Below are 21,074 nucleotides of genomic sequence, written 5' to 3'. Positions count from 1 at the left end.
CTCCCCTGTCCCCCCTACCCTCAGATTCAGCAGGCTACTGGCATTACAAACCTGGTTAAAAGACCACTGTAGCTCTGTTGGCATGACTGTTATAAAGAATTTCCACACCTTTTGGAAACAGAAGTTGCTCTACAGGAATGACGGAGTCCATCCAAATCATCTAGACTCCTGGACTCTGTCCACACATTTCAAGGCTGCGTTGAGACATACCGACAAACTGACAGTGGCACTAAGACGGCACTCAACGAGCTGTATAGGGCCATAAGCAAACAAGAAAATGCTAATTCAAAGGCGGCACTCCTAGTGGCTGGGGACTTTAATGCAGGGAAACAAATCCGTTTTACCTCATTTCCACCAACATGCCTCACTGTGTTCCCTGAACTCCTATCGGACCTTGTAGTCATGGCAGATAATATTCAAATTTTTGGTGACTTTAATATTCACATGGAAAAGTCCACAGACCGACTCCAAAAGGCTTTCGAAGACATCGTCGACTCAGTGGGTTTTGTCCAACATGTCTCCGGACCTACTCACTGCCACAGTCATACTCTGGACCTAGTTCTGTCCTGTGGAATAAATATTGTGGATCTTAATGTTTTTCCTCATAATTGTGGACGATCGGACCACCATTTTATTACGTTTGCAATCGCAACAAATAATCTGCTCAGACCCCAACGTAGGATCATCAAAAGATGTGCTATAAATTCTCAGACAATCCAAAGATTCCTAGATGCCCTTCCAGACTCCCTCCATCTACCCAAGGACGTCAGAGTACAAAAATCAGTTAACCACCTAACTGAGGAACTAAATTTAACCTTGCGTAATGCCCTAGATGCAGTCGCACCCCTAAAAACAATAAACATTTGTCATAAGAAACTAGCTCGCTGGTATACAGAAAATACCCGAGCTCTGAAGCAAGCTTCCAGAAAATTGGAACGGAAATGGCGCCACACCAAACTGGAAGTCTTCTGACTAGCTTGGAAAGACAGTACCGTGCAGTATCGAAGAGCCCTCACTGCTGCTCGATCATCCTATTTTTCCAACTTAATTGAGGAGAATAAGAACAATCCGAAATGTATTTTTGATAGTGTCACAAAGCTAACTAAAAAGCAACATTCCCCAAGAGAGGATGGCTTTCACTTCAGCAGTGATAAATGCATGAACTTCTTTGAGGAAAAGATCATGATCATTAGAAAGCAAATTACGGACTCCTTGTCCTGAGTCTACACAACTCCGCCAGGACCTAGGATCAACGGAGACACTAAAGTTTTTTAGTACTATATCTCTTGACACATTGATGAAAATAGTCATGGCCTCTAAACCTTCCAGCAGCATACTGGACCCTATTCCAACTAAACTACTGAAAGAGCTGCTTCCTGTGCTCGGCCCTCCTATGTTGAACATAATAAACGGCTCTCTATCCACCGGATGTGTACCAAACTCACTAAAAGTGGCAGCAATAAAGCCTCTCTTGAAAAAGCCAAACCTTGACCGAGAAAATATAAAAAACTATCGGCCTATATTGAATCTCCCATTCCTCTCAAAATCTCCCATTCCTATTTTTGAAAAAGCTGTTGCGCAGCAACTCACTGCCTTCCTGAAGACAAACAATGTATACGAAACGCTTCAGTCTGGTTTTAGACCCCATCATAGCACTGAGACTGCACTTGAGAAGGTGGGAAATTACCTTTTAATGGCGTCAGACCAAGGCTCTGCATCTGTCCTCATGCTCCTAGACCTTAGTGCTGCTTTTGATGCCATCGATCACCAGATTCATTTGGAGAGAACGGAAACCCAATTTGGTCTACACGGACAAGTTCTGGCCTGGTTTAGATCTTATCTGTTGGAAAGATATCAGTTTGTCTCTGTGGATGGTTTGTCTTCTGACAAATCAACTGAACATTTTGGTGTTCCTCAAGGTTCTGTTTAAGGACCCTATTGTTTTCCCTATATATTCTTAAGTAAAATTGTGAAGGACCTCGGCGTTACTCTGGACCCTGATCTCTCTTTTGACGAACATATCAAGAATATTTCATGGACAGCTTTTTTCCATCTTCGTAACATTGCAAAAATCAGAAACTTTCTGTCCAAAAATGATGCAGAAAATGTATCCATGCTTTTGTCACTTCTAGATTAAACTACTGCAATGCTCTACTTTCTGGGTACCCGGATAAAGCACTAAATAAACTTTAGTTAGTGCTAAACACTGCTGCTAGAATTCTGACTAGAACCAAAACATATTACTCCAGTGCTAGCCTCTCTACACTGGCTTCCTGTTAAGGCAAGGGCTGATTTCAAGGTTTTACTGCTAACCTACAAAGCATTACATGGGCTTATTCCTACCCATCTCTCCGATTTGGTCCTGCCGTACTTACCTACACGTACGCTACGGTCACAAGACGCGGGCCTCCTTATTGTCCCTAGAATTTCTAAGCAAACAGCTGGAGGCAGGACTTTCTCCTATAGAGCTCCATTTTTAGGGAATGGTCTGCCTACCCATGTGAGAGATGCAGACTCGGTCTCGACCTTTAAGTCTTTATTGAAGACTCATCTCTTCAGTAGGTCCTATGATTGAGTGTAGTCTGGCCCAGGGGTGTGAAGGTGAACGGAAAGGCTCTGGAGCAACGAACCGCCCTTGCTCTCTCCACTGGGATTCTCTGCCTCTAACCCTATTACAGGGGCTGAGTCACTGGCTTACTGGTGCTCTTCCATGCCGTCCCTAGGAGTGGTGCGTCACTTGAGTGGGTTGAGTCACTGACGTGATCTTCCTGTCCGGGTTGGTGTCCCCCTCGGGTTCATGCCGTGGGGGAGATCTCCATGGGCTATACTCAGCCTTGTCTCAGGATGGTAAGTTGGTGGTTGAAGATATCCCTCTAGTGGTGTGGGGGCCGTGCTTTGGCAAAGTGGGTGGGGTTATATCCTGCCTGTTTGGCCCTGTCCGGGGGTATCATCGGACGGGGCCACAGTGTCTTCTGATCCCTCCTGTCTCAGCCTCCAGTATTTATGCTGCAGTAGTTTATGTGTCGGGGGGCTAGGGTCAGTCTGTTACATCTGGAGTATTTCTCCTGTCTCATCCGGAGTCCTGTTTGAATTTGAGTATGCTCCATCTAATTCTCTCTCTCTCTTTCTCTTTTTCTCTCTTTCTCTCGGAGGACCTGAGCCCTAGGACCATGCCTCAGGACTACCTGGCATGATGACTCCTTGCTGTCCCCAGTCCACCTGGCTGTGATGCTGCTCCAATTTCAAATGTTCTGCCTGCGGCTATGGAACCCTGACCTGTTCACCGGACGTGCTACCTGTCCCAGACCTGCTGTTTTCAACTCTCTAGAGACAGCAGGAGTGGTAGAGATACTCTGAATGATCAGCTATGAAAAGCCAACTGACATTTACTCCTGAGGTGCTGACTTGTTGCACCCTCGACAACCACTGTGATTATTATTATTTGACCCTGCTGGTCATCTATGAACATTTGAACATCTTGGCCATGTTCTGTTATAATCTCCACCCGGCACAGCCAGATGAGGACTGGCCACCCCTTATAGCCTGGTTCCTCTCTAGGTTTCTTCCTAGGTTTTGGCCTTTCTAGGGAGTTTTTCCTAGCCACCGTGCTTCTACACCTGCATTGCTTGCTGTTTGGGGTTTTAGGCTGGGTTTCTGTACAGCACTTTGAGATATCAGCTGATGTAAGAAGAAGGGCTTTATAAATACATTTGATTTGAAATTACATTTTGGGCAAAAAGGCAAACAGCTCCATCATTCATTGAATCAGATGGTTCATTCATCACAAAACCTACTGATATTGCCAACTACTTTAATGATTTTTTCATTAGAAAGATTAGCAAACTAAGGCATGACATGCCAACAACAATTGTTTAACCTACACATTCATGCATAACTAACCGAATTATGTAAGGCAGGCATCGTAGTTTAGAATTTCATAAAGTGAGTGTGGAAGAGGTGAAAAAGACATTGTTATCTGTTAACAATGACAAGCCACCTGGGTCTGACAACTCGGATGGACAATTACTGAGGATAATAGCGGACCATATTGCCATTCCTGTTTGTCATATCTTCAATCTAAGCCTACAATAAAGTGTGTGCCCTCGGGCCTGGAGGGAAGCAAAAGGCATTCCACTACCCAAGAATAGTAAAGAATAATAAATAGAAGAGAATAGAGCAGAGCTGTGAAATAACAGATTGTAGAGAATAGAGCAGAGCTGTAAAATAACAGATTGTAGAGAATAGAGCAGGGCTGTAAAATAACAGACTGTAGAGAATAGAGCAGGGCTGTAAAATAACAGACTGTAGAGAATAGAGCAGAGCTGTAAAATAACAGACTAGAGAATAGAGCAGAGCTGTAAAATAACAGACTAGAGAATAGAGCAGAGCTGTAAAATAACAGACTAGAGAAGAGAGCAGAGCTGTAAAATAACAGACTGTAGAGAATAGAGCAGAGCTGTAAAATAACAGATTGTAGAGAATAGAGCAGAGCTGTAAAATAACAGATTGTAGAGAATAGAGCAGGGCTGTAAAATAACAGATTGTAGAGAATAGAGCAGAGCTGTAAAATAACAGACTGTAGAGAAGTAGGTTACAGGATAAATTATATATTACTATGAACTTAAGAAGGACATTGTGTGAGTTGGAGTGAGTCCCAAACAGTGGTCTCTCTGTCAACACATGAATAAAAGTACTTCATAATATAGTAATTTATAATAAAGTATTTAATAATACACTATTTTATAATAAAGTATTTCATAATATATTATTTCAAAGTGACTTATTTCATAATACAGTATTTTCTAATATAGTATTTAACGGTCGCTCAGCTCTTAGCCGTCAGAGCACAGAGACTCGGACGTCTCCTAGGAACATGTAAAAAGAGAATAACAGCACTTTGGTTTTAATTTGACATGATGCATTTTCAAAACAGCTACTGGAAGACGTTTCTACAGTCTCAGGTCTCTGAGCTGCGGGGAGGCTGGCCAACTGAGTGTAACGCTCTGATCATAAATGCACTTAATAAATGAAGTAGTATGAAAGGAACAACTGTAACACACCAACCCTGAACCCCTCCGGCCCTGTAGGAATGGAAAGAGCCGGTCCAGATAGATTTAGTTTCACTGCCTTTCAGACCGGCCTAAGATCGGTGGTCCAAGGAATGACCAGGGGGGGGGGGGGTGGGGGGGAATATGAGAGTGTTGTTGAGGGTTATAGAGGGTTGTAGAGGGTTGGGTGGTACACCTGATCTCAGAACTGTGCTGTTATACATATGATCATAGAGTCAAACTACTATTGTCATCCTCTGGTCACCTCCCAAATGACGTCCCGTTCCCTATATAGTGCAACATGTTTTGACGAGAGACCGTTGGACCAGGGCCCTAAGTAGGACGGACATACAGTGCATTCTGTTACGTTACAGCCTTTTTCTAAAATGGATTCAATTTACTTTTTCCCCCTTTATCAATCTACACACAATACTCCACAATGACAAAAACGAAAACAGGTTTTTAGACATTTCTTTGCAAATGTATAAAAAAAAAAAAAAAGAAATACCTTATTGTCACGCCCTGACCTGAGAGAGCCTTTTTTATGGCTCTATTTAGGTTTGGTCAGGGTGTGATTTGGGTGGGCATTCTATGTCCTTTTTTCTATGTTTTTGTATTTCTTTGTGTTGGCCTGGTATGGCTCTCAATCAGGGACAGCTGTACATCGTTGTCGCTGATTGGGAGTCATACTTAGGCAGCCTGTTTTCCTTTGGGGTTTGTGGGTAGTTATTTTCTGTTTTGTACATTTTGTGACCTGACAGAACTGTTGGCTGTCGTTCATTTTCTTGTTTTGAAGTGTTTCTTATTATTAAATCATTAATATGAACACTCACCACGCTGCGCTTTGGTGCCCTTCTTCTACAGACGACAAGCTTTTGACATTTTTGCAAATGTATTAAAAATAAAACAATACCTTATTTACATAAGTATTCAGACCTTTTGCTATGAGATGCGAAATTGAGCTCAGGTGCATCCTGTTTCCATTGATCATCCTTGATGTTTCTACAACTTGACTGGAGTCCACCTGTGATAAATTAAATTGATTGGACATGATTTTGAAATGTACACATCTGTCTATATAAGGTCCCACAGTTGACTCCGAGACGGGATTGTGTCGAGGCACAGATCTGGGGAATGGTACCAAAAAATGTCTGCAGCATTGAAGGTCCCTAAGAACACACTGGCCTCCATCATTCTTAAATGGAAGAAGTTTGGAACCACCAAGACTCTCCCAAGAGCTGGCCACCCTGCCAAACTGAGCAATCGGGGGAGAAGGGCCTTGGTCGGGGAGGTGACCAAGAACCCGATGGTCACTCTGACAGAGCTCCAGAGTTCATCTGTGGAGATGGGAGAACCTTCCAGATGGACAACCATCTCTGCAGCACTTCACCAAACAGGCCTTTATGGTAGAGTGGCCAGACCGAAGCCACTCCTCAGTAAAAGGCACATGACAGCCCGCTTGGAGTTTGCCAAAAGGCACCTGAAGGACTCAGACCATGAGAAACAAGATACTCTGGTCTGATGAAACCAAGATTGAACTCTTTGGCCTGAATGCCAAGTGTCACATCTGGAGGAAAGTGGTGGCAACATCATGTTGTGGGGATGTTTTTCAGCGGCAGGGACTGGAAGACTAGTCAGGATCGAGGGAAAGATGAAGAGAGAAAAGTACAGAGAGATCCTTACGAAACGCACACAACCAAGACAATGCAGAAGTGGCTGCCAGACAAATCTCTGAATGTCCTTGAGGGGCCTAGCCAGAGCCCGGATCTGAACCCGATCGAACATCTCTGGCTCAGACCTGAAAATAGCTGTGCAGCGACACTCCCCTTCTAACCTGAGAGAGCTTGAGAGGATCTGCAGAGAAGAATGGGAGAAACTCCCCAAATACAGGTGTGCCAGGCTTGTAGCGTCATACCCTAGAAGACTCGAGGCTGTAATCGCTGCCAGGCTTGTAGCGTCATACCCTTGAAGACTCCAGGCTGTAATCACTGCCAGGCTTGTAGCGTCATACCCTAGAAGACTCCAGGCTGTAATCGCTGCCAGGCTTGTAGCGTCATACCCTAGAAGACTCCAGGCTGTAATCGCTGCCAGGCTTGTAGCGTCATACCCTAGAAGACTCCAGGCTGTAATCGCTGCCAGGCTTGTAGCGTCATACCCTAGAAGACTCCAGGCTGTAATCGCTGCCAGGCTTGTAGCGTCATACCCTAGAAGACTCCAGGCTGTAATCGCTGCCAGGCTTGTAGCGTCATACCCTAGAAGACTCCAGGCTGTAATCGCTGCCAGGCTTGTAGCGTCATACCCTAGAAGACTCCAGGCTGTAATCGCTGCCAGGCTTGTAGCGTCATACCCTAGAAGACTCCAGGCTGTAATCGCTGCCAGGCTTGTAGCGTCATACCCTGGAAGACTCCAGGCTGTAATCACTGCCAAGCTTGTAGCATCATACCCTAGAAGACTCCAGGCTGTAATCGCTGCCAAAGGTGCTTCAACAAAGTACTGAGTAAAGGGTCTGAATACTTATGTAAATGTTATATTTCCGATTTTTTTTTTAAATATACATTTGGAAACATTTCTAAAAACCTGTTTTTGCTTTCATTATGAGGTATTGTGATGTCATTATGAGGTATTGTGATGTCATTATGGGGTATTGTGATGTCCTTATGGGGTATGGTGATGTCATTATGAGGTATTGTGATGTCATTATGAGGTATTGTGATGTCATTATGGGGTATGGTGATGTCATTATGAGGTATTGTGATGTCCTTATGGGGTAATGTGATGTCATTATGAGGTATTGTGATGTCCTTATGGGGTATTGTGATGTCATTATGGGGTATTGTGATGTCCTTATGGGGTATTGTGATGTCATTATGGGGTATTGTGATGTCATTATGAGGTATTGTGTGTAGATTGATGAGAAAAAAAATATATTTAATCCATTTTAGAATAAGGCTTTGACGTAACAAAATGTGGAAAAAGTCAAGGGGTCTGAATACTTTCTGAAGGGACTGTATGTGTCTATAGACTATATGTATACTATATTCTATCTGTATGTGTCTATAGACTATATGTATACTATATTCTATCTGTATGTGTATACTATATTCTATCTGTATGTGTATACTATACTCTATCTGTATGTGTATACTATACTCTATCTGTATGTGTCTATAGACTATGTGTATACTATATTCTATCTGTATGTGTATACTATACTCTATCTGTATGTGTCTATAGACTGTGTGTATACTATATTCTATCTGTATGTGTCTATAGACTATGTGTATACTATATTCTATCTGTATGTGTATACTATATTCTATCTGTATGTGTCTATAAACTATGTGTATACTATATTCTATCTGTATGTGTCTATATGTGAATACTATATTATATCTGTATGTGTCTATAGACTATGTGTATACTATATTCTATCTGTATGTGTATACTATATTCTATCTGTATGTGTCTATAGACTGTGTGTATACTATATTCTATCTGTATGTGTCTATAGACTATATATACTATATTCTATCTAAGCCATTTTAATAGCATGGGGGCTGCCTGAAAACACCAGTGGCTGACTTCATAACCCCCCCCCCCCTGCTAGAGAGTGGCCATCATTACATGGGAACATGAATGGCTGGGGAATGATCTGGCATGGAGGTATTTCAGCTTGGCGTTGTAATTTCAACTGAAAATACACTGACCCTGCAGACATACTGGACTAAACCCCAAATAACATGTTGTTTTAATATGAACACCCCTCGTTCCCTCCCTCCTCTCCTCTCCCCCCCTCCCTCCCTCTCTCTCCCCTCCCTCCCTCCCCTCCCTCCCTCCCCACTCAGTGCTATGCGTCTCCCCTCCCTCCCTCCCTCCCCACTCAGTGCTATGCGTCTCTTCCTGGCAGGCAGCTCTCTCTGTAATGGTGTGGCACTTCACATCTGGATGGCTGTATGGGAGAGAGGCAGAAGCCAATATGTAATGCTAGGCCCCCTGGGGGTTTTTAGTAAAGTAAATGTAGAATGGTGTTGTTGAACATTTGGATAAGGGTATTTTATTAGATCCCCATTAGCTGTTGCATATGCAGCAGCTACTCTTCCTGGGGGTCCACACAGAACATGAAACAATACAGAACAGTATTATACAAGGACAGAACTGCATACATTTAAAAAGGCACACGTAGCCTACATATCAATGTATACACACAAACTATCTAGGTCAAATAGCCTACATATCAATACATACACACAAACTATCTAGGTCAAATAGTCTACATATCAATACATACACACAAACTATCTAGGTCAAATAGCCTACATATCAATACATACACACAAACTATCTAGGTCAAATAGCCTACATATCAATACATACACACAAACTATCTGGGTCAAATAGCCTACATATCAATACATACACACAAACTATCTAGGTCAACTAGCCTACATATCAATACATACTGTACACACAAACTATCTAGGTCAACTAGCCTACATATCAATACATACACACAAACTATCTAGGTCAACTAGCCTACATATCAATACATACTGTACACACAAACTATCTGGGTCAAATAGCCTTCATATCAATACATACACACAAACTATCTGGGTCAAATAGCCTACATATCAATACATACACACAAACTATCTAGGTCAAATAGCCTACATATCAATACATACACACAAACTATCTGGGTCAAATAGCCTACATATCAATACATACATACTGACTAACTAGGTCCAATAGGGGAGAGGCGTTGTGCTGTGAGGTGTTGCTTTACCTGTTTTTTGAAACCAGGTTTGCTGTTTATTTGAGCAATACGAGACGGAAGGAAGTTCCATGCAATACTGGCTCTATATAATACTGTACGCTTTCTTGAATTTGTTCTGGATTTTTGGGACTGTGAAAAGACCCCTGGTGGCATGTCTGTGGGGTAAGTGTGTGATGTCAGAGCTGTGTGTAAGTTGACTATTCAAACAATTTGGGATTTTCAACACATGAATGTTTCTTATAAAAAGAAGAAGTGATGCAGTCAGTCTCTCCTCAACTCTTAGCCAAGAGAGACTGGCATCCATAGTATTAATATCAGCCCTCTGATTACAGTGAAGAGCAAGACGTCCCGCTCTGTTCTGGGCCAGCTGCAGCTCAACTACGCTGTGGTTCAAAAGTTTGGCGTCACTTAGAAATGTCCTTGTTTTTGAAAGAAAAACACATTTTTGGTCCATTAAAATAACATCAAATTGATCCGAAATACAGTGTAGATATTGTTAATGTTGCAAATGACTATTGTAACTGGAAACGTCTGATTTTTAATGGAATATCTCCCTAGGCGTACAGAGGCCCATTATCAGCAACCATCACTCCTGTGTTCCAATAGGAATGTTGTGTTAGCTAATCCAAGTTTATCATTTTAAAAGGCTAATTGATCATTAGAAAGCCGTTTTGCAATTATGTTAGCACAGCTGAAAAAGGTTGTCCTGATTAAAGAAGCAATAAAACTGGCCTTCTTTAGAATAGTTGAGTATCTGGAGAATCAGCATTTGTGGGTTCGATTACAGGCTCAAAATGGCCAGAAACAAAGCACTTTCTTCTGAAACTTGTCAGTCTGTTCTTGTTCTGAGAAATTAAGGCTATTCCATGTGAGAAATTGCCAAGAAACTGAAGATCTCGTACAACGCTGTGTACTACTCCCTTCACGGAACAGCAGAAACTGTCTCTAACCAGAATAGAAAGAGTGGGAGGCCCCGGTGCACAACTGAGCAAGAGGACAAGTACATTAGAGTGTCTAGTTTGAGAAACAGACGCCTCACAAGGACCTCAACTGGCAGCTTTATTAAATAGTACCCGCAAAACACCAGTCTCAACGTCAACAGTGAAGAGGCGACTCCGGGATGCTGGTCTTCTAGGCAGAGATGCAAAGAAAAAGCCATTTCTCAGACTGGCCAATAAAAAGAAAAGAACACAGACACTGGACAGAGGAACTCTGCCTTCTTGGAACACAGGAGTGATGGTTGCTGATAATGGGCCTCTGTACGCCTATGTAGATATTCCATTAAAAATCAGCCGTTTCCAGCTACAATAGTCATTAACAACATTAACAATGTCTACACTGTATTTCTGATCAATTTGATGTTATTTTAATGGACAAAAAAATGTGCTTTTCTTTCCAAAAACAAGGACATTTCTAAGTGACCCCAAACTTTTGAACGGTAGTGTAGGTATTTCCTTGCAGCACTCGACCCCACGACTGGACAATAATCAAGATAAGGAAAAACTAGAGCCTGCAGGACTTGCTTTTTGGAATATGGCGTCAAAAAAGAAGAGCATCTCTTTATTACGGACAGACCTCTCCCCATCTTTACAACCATTGAATCTATATGTTTTGACCATGACAGTTTACAATCTAAGGTAACGCCAAGAAATTTAGTCTCCTCAACTTGTTCAACAGCCACAACATTCATTACCAAATCCAGCTAAGATCTAGAACTTAGGGAATGATTTGTACCAAATACAATGCTCTTAGGTTTTTAGAGATGTTCAGGACCAGTTTATTACTGGCCACCCATTCCAAAACAGACTGCAACTCTTCAGTGACTTCATTAGCTGTGGTTGCTGATGCGTATATGGTTGAATCATCCGTATACATGGACGCACATGCTTTGTTTAATGCCAGTGGCAGGTTATTGGTAAAAATAGAAAAGAGTAGAGGGCCTAGAGAGCTGCCCTGCGGTACACCACGCGTTACATGTTTGACATTAGAGAAGCTTCCATTAAAGAAAACCCTTTGAGTTCTATTAGATAGACAGCTCTGAATCCACGATATGGCAGAGGTTGACAAGCTATAACACATGTTTTTTCAAAAGGTTATGGTCAATAATATCAAAAGCTGCACAGAAATCTAACAGTACAGCTCCCACAATCTTCTTATTATCAATATCTTTCAACCAATCATCAGTTATTTGTGTCAGTGCAGTACATGTTGAGTGCCCTTCTCTATAAGCATGCTGAACATCTATTTACAAAGAAATAGCATTGTATTTGCTCAAACAAAATGATTTCCAACAGTTTGCTAAGAGCTGGCAGCAAGCTTATAGATCTGCTGTTAGTACCAATAAAAGCCAATTTACCTCTAATGGGTAGGGGAATTACCTTGGCTTCCTTCCAGGCCCGAGGTCATATACTTTCCTCTAGGCTCAGATTAAAGATTTAACAGACGTGGCTATAGAGTCAACTACCATCCTCAGTAGCTTAGGTTGAGTAGGAGTTTCACTAACTTATAATGGTGTGTTTTACTAACTTATAATGGTGCGTTTTACTAACTTATAATGGTGTGTTTTACTAACTTATAATGGTGTGTTTTACTAACTTATAATGGTGCGTTTTACTAACTTATAATGGTGTGTTTTTTACTAACTTATAATGGTGTGTTTTACTAACTTATAATGGTGCGTTTTACTAACTTATAATGGTGTGTTTTACTAACTTATAATGGTGTGTTTTACTAACTTATAATGGTGTGTTTTACTAACTTATAATGGTGTGTTTTACTAACTTATAATGGTGAGTTTTACTAACTTATAATGGTGTGTTTTACTAACTTATAATGGTGTGTTTTTTACTAACTTATAATGGTGTGTTTTTTACTAACTTATAATGGTGAGTTTTACTAACTTATAATGGTGTGTTTTTTACTAACTTATAATGGTGAGTTTTACTAACTTATAATGGTGTGTTTTACTAACTTATAATGGTGTGTTTTACTAACTTATAATGGTGAGTTTTACTAACTTATAATGGTGTGTTTTACTAACTTATAATGGTGTGTTTTTACTAACTTATAATGGTGTGTTTTACTAACTTATAATGGTGAGTTTCCCTAACTTATAATGGTGAGTTTTACTAACTTATAATGGTGTGTTTTTTACTAACTTATAATGGTGTGTTTTACTAACTTATAATGGTGTGTTTTACTAACTTATAATGGTGTGTTTTACTAACTTATAATGGTGAGTTTCCCTAACTTATAATGGTGAGTTTTACTAACTTATAATGGTGTGTTTTTTACTAACTTATAATGGTGTGTTTTACTAACTTATAATGGTGTGTTTTACTAACTTATAATGGTGTGTTTTACTAACTTATAATGGTGTGTTTTTACTAACTGATAATGGTGTGTTTTTACTAACTTATAATGGTGTGTTTTTACTAACTGATAATGGTGTGTTTTACTAACTTATAATATTGTGTTTTACTAACTGATAATGGTGTGTTTTTACTAACTTATAATGGTGTGTTTTACTAACTTATAATGGTGTGTTTTACTAACTTATAATGGTGAGTTTCACTAACTTATAATACTAAGGCTGACTGTCAGCTAACCAACCGCTCTCTAACCCCTAACCCCTAACCTCTAACCCCTAACTCTAACCCCTAACCCCTAACCTCTAACCTCTAACCCCTAACCCCTAACCCTACCCCCTAATCCCTAACCCCTAAACCTAAACCTAAACCTACCCCCTAACCCCTAAACCTAAACCTAAACCTACCCCCTAACCCTAACCCCGAACCCCTAAACCTACCCCCTAGTCCTAACCCCTAACCCCTAACCCTAACCCCTAAACCTAGTCCTAACCCCTAACCCTAACCCCTAAACCTAAACCTACCCTAACCCCTAACCCCTAAACCTAGTCCTAACCCCTAACCCCTAAACCTAGTCCTAACCCCTAACCCCTAAACCTAGTCCTAACCCCTAAACCTAATCCTAACCCCTAACCCCTAAACCTAGTCCTAACCCCTAAACCTAGTCCTAACCCCTAAACCTACCCTAACCCCTAACCCCTAAACCTACCCTAACCCCTAACCCCTAAACCTACCCTAACCCCTAACCCCTAAATCTACCCTAACCCCTAACCCCTAACCCCTAAACCTAGTCCTAACCCCTAAACCTAGTCCTAACCCCTAAACCTACCCTAACCCCTAACCCCTAAACCTACCCTAACCCCTAACCCCTAAACCTACCCTAACCCCTAACCCCTAAACCTACCCCAACCCCTAACCCCTAACCCCTAAACCTAGTCCTAACCCCTAACACCTAAACCTACCCTAACCCCTAACCCCTAAACCTACCCTAACCCCTAACCCCTAACCCCTAAACCTAGTCCTAACCCCTAACCCTAAATCATCAACATGTATTGATCACATCTTTACTAATTGCTTAAAGCAGTATCCAAATCCATAAGATGTAGTGATCACAATATAGTAGCCATTTCTAGGAAAACCAAAGTTCCAAAGGCTGGGCCTAATATAGTGTATAAGAGGTCATACAATATGTTTTGTAGTGATCCATATGTTTATTTATATATTTACAACTGCGACCTGGCCAAGATAAATTCTGTATCCTTCTGGCCATTCTCTGGACACTGTGTTAACAAATCTCCAGACGAGCTCCAATGCCATACAACACTCCTTCCGTGGCCTCCGACTGCTCTTAAATACAAGTACAGTGGGGGGAAAAAGTATTTTATCCCCTGCTGGTTTTGTACGTTTGCCCACTTACAAAGAAATGATCAGTCTATAATTTGAATAGTAGGTTTATTTGAACAGTGAGAGACAGAATAACAACAACAACAACAAATCCAGAAAAACACGTCAGAAATGTTATAAATTGATTTGCATTTTAATGAGGGAAATAAGTATTTGACCCCCTCTCAATCAGAAAGATTTCTGGCTCCCAGGTGTCTTTTATACAGGTAACGAGCTGAGATTAGGAGCACACTCTTAAAGGGAGTGCTCCTAATCTCAGTTTGTTACCTGTATAAAAGACACCTGTCCACAGAAGCAATCAATCAATCAGATTCCAAACTCTTCAGCATGGCTGAACAAATACCTAGGTGTCTGGTTAGACTGTAAACTCTCCTTCCAGACTCACATCAAACATCTCCAATCCAAAGTTATATCTAGAATTTGCTTCCTATTTCACAACAAAGCATCCTTCACTCATGCTGCCAAACATACCCTCGTAAAACTGACCATCCTACCGATCCTCGACTTCGGCGATGTCATTTACAAAATAGTCTCCCACCCTACTCAACAAATTGGATGGAGTCTATCACAGTGCCATCCGTTTTGTCACCAAAGCCCCATATACTACCCACCACTGAGACCTGTATGCTCTCGTTGACTGACCAGGGTCTATAGGGTAGTGCACTAAATAGGGAATAGAATACCATTTAGGACGCACAACTGTTACTGTAGCTGGGAGTAAATGGCTACTCTAAATGCAGTAGATTTCCCGCCAACTAACCATCATTCTGAACATAAAGAAGATTCCCTTGGGGTGTCTCTGACGTGTTCTAGAATGAAATGTGTTCTTTGGAATGACCCCAGAGTGTGGTGAAGTTCTGGAACATGAACAATGACTTCATACTGCTGAGATCAGTCCTTACACAGTTGTTCCATTGGATTCTGTTACCCCCCTTAGCCAAACACTATTTATAAACCCCTCAGGAGGGAGTCGATGATTTGCCTTGTCAAAAGCAGGAAGTGACAAGCAGGGTCAGTGTGGAGAGCAGTGTCACCACTTGACAGGACAGAGCATATCAGTACAACAAGGTGGTATTTCAGAACAATGGGTAGTAATATTTCAGGCGCTCACCGAACTCATCACAGACGCTGTCGTTGTCGACGAGGGTGGGGTGTTCAAAGGTGTCCCTGCAGTACAGGATGTGGGTGTGGTCTGTGAGTGAGGTCACGCCCCCCAGGGCCAGGACCACCTGTGAGGCGAGGAGGGAGGCGGGTCTTTCTTTCAGCCGGGCCAATAGGGAACGGTAGCGACAATACTGAGGGTAAGACAGCACCGACACACGCTTCTGGTCCCCGTCATCACCTAGATGGACAGAGGAGAGAAAAACAGACAGGGATTAACAACATGGATAAAGACAGACAGGGATTAACAACATGGATAAAGACAGACAGGGATTAACAACATGGATAAAGACAGACAGATACAGACAGACAGACAGGGATTAACAACATGGATAAAGACAGACAGGGATTAACGACATGGATAAAGACAGACAGGGATTAACAACATGGATAAGACAGACAGGGATTAACAACATGGATAAAGACAGACAGATACAGACAGACAGACAGGGATTAACAACATGGATAAAGACAGACAGGGATTAACGACATGGATAAAGACAGACAGGGATTAACAACATGGATAAAGACAGACAGGGATTAACAACATGGATAAAGACAGACAGACAGGGATTAACAACATGGATAAAGACAGACAGGGATTAACAACATGGATAAAGACAGACAGGGATTAACGACATGGATAAAGACAGACAGGGATTAACAACATGGATAAAGACAGACAGGGATTAACAACATGGATAAAGACAGACAGGGATTAACAACATGGATAAAGACAGAAAGGGATTAACAACATGGATAAAGACAGACAGGGATTAACAACATGGATAAAGACAGACAGGGATTAACAACATGGATAAAGACAGACAGGGATTAACAACATGGATAAAGACAGACAGGGATTAACAACATGGATAAAGACAGACAGGGATTAACAACATGGATAAAGACAGACAGATACAGACAGACAGACAGACAGACAGGGATTAACAACATGGATAAAGACAGACAGATACAGACAGACAGACAGACAGGGATTAACAACATGGATAAAGACAGACAGATACAGACAGACAGACAGACAGGGATTAACAACATGGATAAAGACAGACAGGGATTAACAACATGGATAAAGACAGACAGGGACTAACAACATGGATAAAGACAGACAGATACAGACAGACAGACAGACACACAGACAGACAGACAGGGATTAACAACATGGATAAAGACAGACAGGGATTAACAACATGGATAAAGACAGACAAGGATTAACAACATGGATAAAGACAGACAGGGAATAACAACATGGATAAAGACAGACAGGGATTAACAACATGGATAAAGACAGACAGGGATTAACAACATGGATAAAGACAGACAGATACAGACAGACAGACAGGGATTAACAACATGGATAAAGACAGACAGATACAGACAGACAGACAGACAGACAGACAGGGATTAACAACATGGATAAAGACAGACAGATACAGACAGACAGACAGACAGACAGACAGACAGACAGACAGACAGACAGACAGACAGACAGACAGACAGGGATTAACAACATGGATAAAGACAGACAGGGATTAACAACATGGATAAAGACAGACAGAAACCCAGTACAGAGAATACGTAGCGACAATACTGGGAGTAAAACAGCATCAAGACACACTTCTGGTTCCCGTCATCACCTAGATGGACAGAGGAGAGACATGTTCTTTAACAGAGAGAGAGAGAGGTCCAACAGCTGGAGGTGGGGAGCAAGAAAAAACATACTAGTAGAATATACTAGCAGTAGTAGAACATACTAGCAGTAGTAGAACATACTAGCAGTAGCAGAACATACTAGCATTAGCAGAACATACTAGCAGTAGCAGGAAGAGACAGCAGAGGATGTGTGAGTAGAACATACTAGCAGTAGTAGAACATACTAGCAGTAGTAGAATATACTAGCAGTAGCAGAACATACTAGCAGTAGTAGCACATGCTAGCAGTAGTAGAACATACTAGCAGTAGTAGAACATACTAGCAGTAGTAGAACATGCTAGCAGTAGCAAAACATACTAGCAGTAGTAGAACATAGTAGTAGAACATACTAGCAGTAGTAGAACATGCTAGCAGTAGTAGAACATACTAGCAGTAGCAGAACATACTAGCAGTAGTAGAACATACTAGCAGTAGCAGAACATGCTATCAGTAGTAGAACATAGTAGTAGAACATACTAGCAGTAGCAGAACATACTAGCAGTAGCAGAACATACTAGCAGTAGTAGAACATAGTAGTAGAACATGCTAGCAGTAGCAGAACATACTAGCAGTAGTAGAACATAGTAGTAGAACATGCTAGCAGTAGTAGAACATACTAGCAGTAGTAGAACATACTAGCAGTAGCAGAACATGCTAGCAGTAGCAGAACATACTAGCATTAGCAGAACATACTAGCATTAGCAGAACATACGAGTAGTAGCAGGAAGAGACAGCAGAGGATGTGTGAGTAGAACATACTAGCAGTAGTAGAACATGCTAGCAGTAGCAGAACATACTAGCAGTAGTAGAACATACTAGCAGTAGTAGAACATAGTAGTAGAACATGCTAGCAGTAGCAGAACATACTAGCAGTAGTAGAACATAGTAGTAGAACATGCTAGCAGTAGTAGAACATACTAGCAGTAGTAGAACATACTAGCAGTAGCAGAACATGCTAGCAGTAGCAGAACATACTAGCATTAGCAGAACATACTAGCATTAGCAGAACATACGAGCAGTAGCAGGAAGAGACAGCAGAGGATGTGTGAGTAGAACATACTAGCAGTAGTAGAACATGCTAGCAGTAGCAGAACATACTAGCAGTAGTAGAACATGCTAGCAATAGTAGAACATACTAGCAGTAGCAGAACATACTAGCAGTAGTAGAACATACTAGCAGTAGCAGAACATACTAGCAGTAGTAGAACATGCTAGCAGTAGCAGAACATACTAGCAGTAGTAGAACATACTAGCAGTAGCAGAACATACTAGCAGTAGTAGAACATACTAGCAGTAGTAGAACATACTAGCAGTAGCAGAACATACTAGCAGTAGCAGAACATACTAGCAGTAGTAGAACATAGTAGTAGGACATGCTAGCAGTAGCAGAACATACTAGCAGTAGTAGAACATAGTAGTAGAACATACTAGCAGTAGCAGAACATACTAGCAGTAGTTGAACATAGTAGTAGAACATACTAGCAGTAGCAGAACATACTAGCAGTAGCAGAACATACTAGCAGTAGTAGAACATAGTAGTAGAACATGCTAGCAGTAGCAGAACATACTAGCAGTAGTAGAACATAGTAGTAGAACATGCTAGCAGTAGTAGAACATACTAGCAGTAGTATAACTTGCTAGCAGTAGCAGAACATACTAGCAGTAGTAGAACATAGTAGTAGAACATACTAGCAGTAGTAGAACATAGTAGTAGAACATACTAGCAGTAGTAGAACATACTAGCAGTAGCAGAACATACTAGCAGTAGTAGAACATTCTAGCAGTAGCAGAACATACTAGCAGTAGCAGAACATACTAGCATTAGCAGGACATACTAGCATTAGCAGAACATACTAGCATTAGCAGGACATACTAGCAGTAGCAGAACATACTAGCAATAGCAGAACATACTAGCAGTAGTAGAACATACTAGCAGTAGTAGAACATCCTAGCAGTAGCAGAACATACTAGCAGTAGTAGAACATGCTATCAGTAGCAGAACATGCTATCAGTAGTAGAACATACTAGCAGTAGTAGAACATACTAGCAGTAGCAGAACATACTAGCAGTAGTAGAACATAGTAGTAGAACATACTAGCAGTAGTAGAACATACTAGCAGTAGTAGAACATGCTATCGGTAGCAGAACATACTAGCAGTAGCAGAACATACTAGCAGTAGCAGAACATACTAGCAGTAGTAGAACATAGTAGTAGAACATAGTAGTAGAACATACTAGCAGTAGTAGAACATGCTATCAGTAGCAGAACATACTAGCAGTAGTAGAACATAGTAGTAGAACATAGTAGTAGAACATACTAGCAGTAGCAGGAAGAGACAGCAGAGGATGTGTGAGTAGAACATACTAGCAGTAGCAGAACATACTAGCAGTAGTAGAACATACTAGCAGTAGTAGAACATAGTAGTAGAACATACTAGCAGTAGTAGAACATGCTATCAGTAGCAGAACATACTAGCAGTAGTAGAACATACTAGCAGTAGCAGGACATACTAGCAGTAGCAGAACATACTAGCAGTAGCAGGAAGAGGCAGCAGAGGAAGTGTGAGCAGATCTGGTCAGCTTGACTAGACTGCCATAATAAGGCAGGAAGTGTTGTTAACATCTGATTGGTACAATCTCAGCCGATACAGACACTGGGGGTTTCCCTTCTGAACCAGCTGTTTTATATACTGGTCTTCAGTCACCCAATGATTTGATTAACCCGCGCCACAATACAGACAGCGTTATAATGAGTTTGTCCCTCCATACTGCTGGACGGCGTTCACACCGTTCCACTCAGGCTGTGATGCAGAGGCTGGAGGCTAGTTTATAGACGCTACAATGCTAATATAATGATGCAGTATCTCTGAGTTACAGTCCGGTTCGGTGGGATATGAGAATTATATGAGGTTTTACCACAGAGCCAAACTGCTGTTTTAACATGACACTTCTCAGCCAGGACGGTTCATATAAACTGAGTGGTGTGATATAATCCGTTGTGATATAATCCGTTGTGATATAATCCGTTGTGATATAATCCGTTGTGATATAATCCGTTGTGATATAAACCGTTGTGATATACTCCGTTGTGATATAAACCATTCTGATATAATCTGTTGTGATATAATCCGTTCTGATATAATCCGTTGTGATATAAACCGTTGTGATATAATCCGTTGTGATATAAACCGTTGTGATATAAACCACTGTGTCATAAACCACTGTGACATAAACCACTGTGACATAAACCGTTGTGATATAATCCGTTGTGATATAAACCGCTGTGATATAAACCGTTGTGATATAAACCGTTGTGATATAAACCGTTGTGATATAATCCGTTGTGATATAAACCGTTGTGATATAAACCGTTGTGATATAATCCGTTGTGATATAATCCGTTCTGATATAATCCATTGTGATATAAACCGTTGTGATATGAACCGCTGTGATATAATCCGTTGTGATATAATCCGTTGTGATATAATCCGTTGTGATATAATCCATTGTGATATAAACCGTTGTGATATAATCTGTTGTGATATAAACCGTTGTGATATAATCCGTTGTGATATAATCCGTTGTGATATAATCCGTTGTGAT

The 21,074-nt window shown here is 41.2% G+C and overlaps 1 protein-coding gene across 1 annotated transcript in view; it reads right to left on the bottom strand.

Annotated features, from left to right (window-relative positions):
• Positions 1-21,074, bottom strand: part of LOC115189574 (AT-rich interactive domain-containing protein 5B) — a gene marked incomplete at its 3' end in the record, with an annotated part of 93,423 nt that overhangs the window by 37,853 nt on the left and 34,496 nt on the right. The window contains 1 exon segment of the mRNA XM_029748191.1: positions 15,709-15,939. Coding sequence (XP_029604051.1) covers positions 15,709-15,939 — 231 coding nt within the window.

This window comes from Salmo trutta, unplaced genomic scaffold (genome assembly GCF_901001165.1).
Source record: "Salmo trutta unplaced genomic scaffold, fSalTru1.1, whole genome shotgun sequence".
NCBI lineage: Eukaryota > Metazoa > Chordata > Actinopteri > Salmoniformes > Salmonidae > Salmo > Salmo trutta.
Note: the sequence above shows the minus strand (reverse complement) of the source record. Positions and strands in the feature narration are given on the sequence as shown.